General features: G+C 39.1%; 1 protein-coding gene across 1 annotated transcript; it reads left to right on the forward strand.

The window, feature by feature from the left end:
* Positions 1-208: 208 nt before the first annotated feature.
* LOC149148531 (DEAD-box ATP-dependent RNA helicase 35-like) lies at positions 209-4208 on the forward strand. The gene is made up of 2 exons (XM_089438405.1): positions 209-1684; positions 3051-4208. Exons 1-2 carry the CDS (start codon positions 585-587, stop codon positions 3913-3915), a joined length of 1965 nt encoding a protein of 654 aa, XP_089294531.1. The 5' UTR covers positions 209-584; the 3' UTR covers positions 3916-4208.
* Positions 4209-5095: the final 887 nt, after the last annotated feature.

A 5095-nucleotide genomic window follows, 5' to 3' on the forward strand; every position in this document is an offset into this window, starting at 1 on the left:
TCAAATAGTTTAGTAAAAATACCAACATCCATATCAAGATAACTAAATAAACTTAAGCTTGGACATTTTACTCATTAATATATATATATATGTAATTGGGCTTTGAATTATTTCATAACCAAATAATTTACTAAAATAGTTTATTAAGAATACCAAATTCCATATCAATAAAAAAGAGCAAGCAAACGATGTTGATAAATAGGTTGAACATACAGGTCTTACATTGACACAGCAAACATATTCAAAGAATATAAATTTCATGAAGTTATTTCCCCAATTTTGTAATACCCAAACATTATAATCCAGTTCGAAAATGAAATAGACAAGGTCGATCTGCAGGAACCAGTGACAGCCTTTGCTCCGTCATCGCGCTTCAGGTTTGTCGCGCCTTCAAGTAGAGGCGGAACAGAAAACACACTAATCTTCGCAGAAGTTGAGATCCAGATCTGCTAGTCTCTTGGTCGATGAGCCCCTAATGGCGCAGGGGTCGAAGGGAACGTGCACTTCGATCCAAAGCTTTTAAGTCCCGGCCAGATTCATCTTCGTTATTTCGGAGTACCCATATCATATATTTTTGCAATAAAATGGAAGCGGAGGACGTTCGAAAGGACGGAAATGGCAGTGTAAATCCCTCAAACCCTAAAATTATTGAAAGAAAATCTCACTTTGAAGGCGGCACCAAAATGCAAGTAAACACTTCAGAGCCGAACGGTTCTGGAAAAAAATCACACGGTTTAAACGCCTCGGACTCAAAATTTAGCGGAGAAAATAGCGAAAACCCTTCAGAAAAAGCCGAAGAAGATGAAGATTACGTAGAGTATATCCCCGTCAAGAAGCGAAGAATGATGGAAGCTCAAAAAATTTTGCAGAGAAAGGGTAACGGCTCTCTGTCTGAAGATGCAGAACGTGCCAAGGAAGCCGAGTCAAAACCTAGTTTGCTTGTAAAGGCTTCACAGTTGAAGAAAGATTTGCCTGAAATCAGTCCCATGGAGCAGCTTGTACAGCAGGAGAAGGATATGATCGAGCGGCTTTCAGACAGGAAGACGCTGATGTCTGTGAGAGAATTGGCCAAGGGAATTCAGTATCACGAGCCTATGGTGACCGGCTGGAAGCCTCCCACCGCCGTACGCCATATGAGCGAGAACGAATGCGAGGCGATACGGAAGCAGTGGCATATTCTCGTCGAAGGTGAGTCAATTCCTCCTCCTATTAAGAATTTTAAGGACATGAGGCTTCCGGAGCCGATATTGAAGAAACTCAAAGCTAAAGGGATCGTTCAGCCGACTCCCATACAGGTCCAGGGTCTTCCTGTGGTGCTTTCTGGTAGAGACATGATCGGTATTGCCTTTACTGGTTCCGGCAAAACTCTGGTCTTTATCCTGCCTTTAATTATGACTGCTTTGCAGGAGGTGTCTATGCCGATAATTCCCGGCGAAGGACCCTTCGGATTGGTAATATGCCCGTCCCGCGAGCTTGCAAGGCAGACGTTTGAGGTTGTGGAGGAGTTTGTGGGCGTGTTGCGGGATCGGGGGTATCCGGACCTGCGGCCGATGCTCTGCATCGGTGGAATTGATATGAAATCTCAATTAGAAATTGTGAAGAAAGGTGTGCACATTGTGATAGCAACACCGGGGCGGTTGAAGGATATGCTGGCGAAGAAGAAGATGAACCTTGACAATTGCAGGTAAGGAAATTCAGTTTCACTTCGAAATATTTTGTGCATCTTTGTTATATAGCGCGGCAATTTAATGTACAGAAAAATTCTGAACTGTTAAACTTGAATCATTGAAAATTCAGTGTGGCAAAAATCGCCGGCAGCGAGCTATTCAGCAATCGGCGGGTCAATCTCTGGCTGAGAAATTGGCTGAAACAATCACCTGAAAATTGGATTTTTCCAATCAAATCCAGTTTGCCGAATTTTTTGGCAGCAGTCGGGCATCGGCGACATTGTAAAAGTGAATTCTACCCTCATTTTTCAATTTGTGCTTTTGCTAATTTCTGCGAAATTTATGCATTTTTTCCCTCGTTTGCTTGCTACGTTAAAAATATGAAAATTTGTACTTTTTACTTTAATTGCTCCGTGATTTGTGCTGATTTTTCGTTTCTTATTTGGTTCTCATGATTTTCAGTTTTCGAACCCGTGTTGAGTCTGATATTTTATTTCTGCAACACTGATTTCTGCAACCCTAATTAAAAGCGTTTTAACTAGCCCTATGAAATTTCTGAGTTTTTTTTTTTTTTGCCATTTTCATATGCTGGACCATTTCGGAGTCGATTTTTTAGTCCCACAACCCTGATTGAAAGTGTTTTAACTAGCCTTTTGGAAGGGGTAAACATCACTTCCAGAAATGATTTGTAGTTTGTCTTTTAAAATATAAAGCTTGTTTATTTCGGTTTTGTATTTGGAGAGGTAAGCTACGATCTAATTGTGTCTTTCAAAAGTATTCCTTTATTTGTTATAAAAAGAAAGGTCTCTTCTACGGCTATCTTTTGGCATTTCAGAATTGCTTTTACGACCATCTTCTCCTCTCTCCACTTTTCATATTTTTTTGCAAATTTATAAAATTATTAATTGTTTCAATCGATTTTAGAATTTCACATCCATTTCAGAAACTTCAGTTTTTAGAACAGTTTTTATATAACTAGATAGCCAATAGATGATATTACAAGCTGAATTTATTCTGTGGTAAGTCTACCTCAGCCTGGATGGAGCAGATAGATTGGTAGATTTGGGTTTTAAGAATGACGTACAAGAGTTTTTTATCATTTCAAAGCTCAAAGACAAACACTTTTCTTCTTCTCTACTATTCATAAGAAGTTTCAGAATTTTGCAAGAACTGCTCTGGTGAAACCTGTGACTGTAAACGTAAGCAGGGCATGTTCAGCAGACTTGGATGTCATACGGGATGTTTAGTATGTCAAACGAGAGGCGGGATTGTTTATTTACAGTCACGGGTTTCACCAGTATTAGAATGCTTATTCAACAATTTTGTATAAGTTTCAGATAACCAAATGATGCATATTGTAAGTTGAATTTATCTGTCCTGCAGGTACCTCACCCTCGACGAGGCAGATAGATTGGTAGATTTGGGTTTTGAGGATGACATACGAGAGGTTTTTGATCATTTCAAAGCTCAAAGGCAAACACTTCTCTTCTCTGCAACTATGCCTAAGAAGATTCAGAATTTTGCAAGAAGTGCTCTGGTGAAACCTGTGACTGTAAACGTAGGAAGGGCTGGTGCAGCAAACTTGGATGTCATACAGGAAGTTGAGTATGTCAAACAAGAGGCAAAGATTGTTTATTTATTGGAATGTTTGCAGAAAACCCCCCCTCCTGTTCTCATTTTCTGTGAGAACAAGGCAGACGTTGATGATATTCATGAATACCTTCTTTTGAAAGGCGTGGAAGCTGTGGCAATACATGGAGGAAAGGATCAGGAAGAAAGAGAATATGCAATTTCATCCTTTAAAGCTGGCAAAAAGGATGTCTTAGTGGCAACAGATGTTGCTTCAAAAGGGCTTGATTTTCCTGACATTCAGCATGTTATCAATTATGATATGCCTGCAGAGATAGAGAATTATGTACACAGAATTGGACGAACTGGAAGATGTGGAAAAACTGGAATTGCAACCACCTTCATTAACAAGAACCAAAGTGAGACTACTCTTCTTGATCTCAAACATCTCTTGAAGGAGGCAAAACAGAGGATACCACCAGTTCTGGCGACACTTGATGATCCCATGGAAAACGTTGAGGCCATTGTTAATGCCAGTGGAGTGAAGGGCTGTGCTTACTGTGGAGGACTTGGACATCGTATTGGAGAATGTCCGAAACTTGAACATCAAAAAAGTATGGCTATTGCGGGTACAAGGCGTGACTATTTTGGTTCTGGGGGATATGGTGGGGAAATTTGATATTTTACCTCCCATTTTACCAAATCCATTTCCTAAGATATTAATGCCCTTGCTATGTATCCTTAGGGCTTGATTCTCAGATGTTTTGGTCTTTTCACGGCTTTCTTTAAAAATATGCCAGCATGCATTATCATCCTTTGAAGTGGACAAATCTTAGATTCACTTGGTGATGTTTATTTGTAATTGTATATGCACGAGGTCGACTGACTGATGCTATTCTTCTAAGAAGCTTCTATTCAAAAGTTTCTGAAATGATTAATGTCATGATGTTAATGCCAGCATGATTTTATAGATGGGCTAGTTTTAGGTGATATTATAGCATTGTCTGATTTAAGTATTTAGTTTGTCTTTGAATTACATATATGATATCTTGCAATCAATATCTTCAAAAGAAACTGATTACATTCAAGTTTGTTTGATGTCTTCGTAGAGAAAATTATTGGAATCATAACTTGTCTATAGATCTTGCTGTTGTGCCCTTGGAATATTATCTTCCGTTATTATTTCAACACCGTGTCAGGGCTATAGTTTCCACCCTGTTTGGATGCTTCTCATACTTATTCTAGTAGGGAAGGTCAATGCAAGTATGCTGTATACCGATCCTGTGCTTAGACTTCATTCTTAAGTCAGTTTAACTTTGTAGGTCTTATCTTATCTCTGGATACCGATCCTGTGCTTAGACTTCATTCTTAAGTCAGTTTAACTTTGTAGGTCATTATCTTATCTCTGGCTTATTAGGAATGAAATATTAATTAGAATATTCAAAATCTGTTCTGATTTGTCCTGAAATACCTCATCTGTAGCATGGAAATTAAAATTAAAATCAGATTCCTTTGGAATTTTTTCTATGCCTGTCAAAATATATCACGCTTTTGTTGTGTATTTCTTCTAGCCTGCAAGAGGACCCTCTTTCGCTTGCTTTCAGGGCAGGGTGTTGTTTGAAAATGGCAGCACTTGAACTTTCAAAGAATGAAGGGTACATTAACTACTGATATTTTGTATGGAGCAAGCTAATCTCGTAGCAAAGGTATCCTATCTTCAGCCAAAATATGAAGAATTTCAGGGATACCTTGAGTTCCACATGATCCAAGTTCCATGCATTGCAGAACTTTGCCCACAAGGATTTTGCCCCATTCTGAACCTGGCCGAGATGGCTTGGAAAATTGATCAGATGCCTGGG

Source organism: Pinus tabuliformis, chromosome 9, assembly GCF_031772625.1.
Source record: "Pinus tabuliformis cultivar Carrire ecotype Pingquan chromosome 9, CPIR1, whole genome shotgun sequence".
Classification (NCBI taxonomy): domain Eukaryota; kingdom Viridiplantae; phylum Streptophyta; class Pinopsida; order Pinales; family Pinaceae; genus Pinus; species Pinus tabuliformis.

Coding starts and splice junctions, on each gene's coding strand:
- LOC149148531 (XM_089438405.1), top strand. CDS start 585: ATGGAAGCGGAGGACGTTCGAAAGGACGGAAATGGCAGTGTAAATCCC. Junction 1,685..3,050: donor ATGAACCTTGACAATTGCAG/GTAAGGAAATTC, acceptor TCTGTCCTGCAG/GTACCTCACCCTCGACGAGG.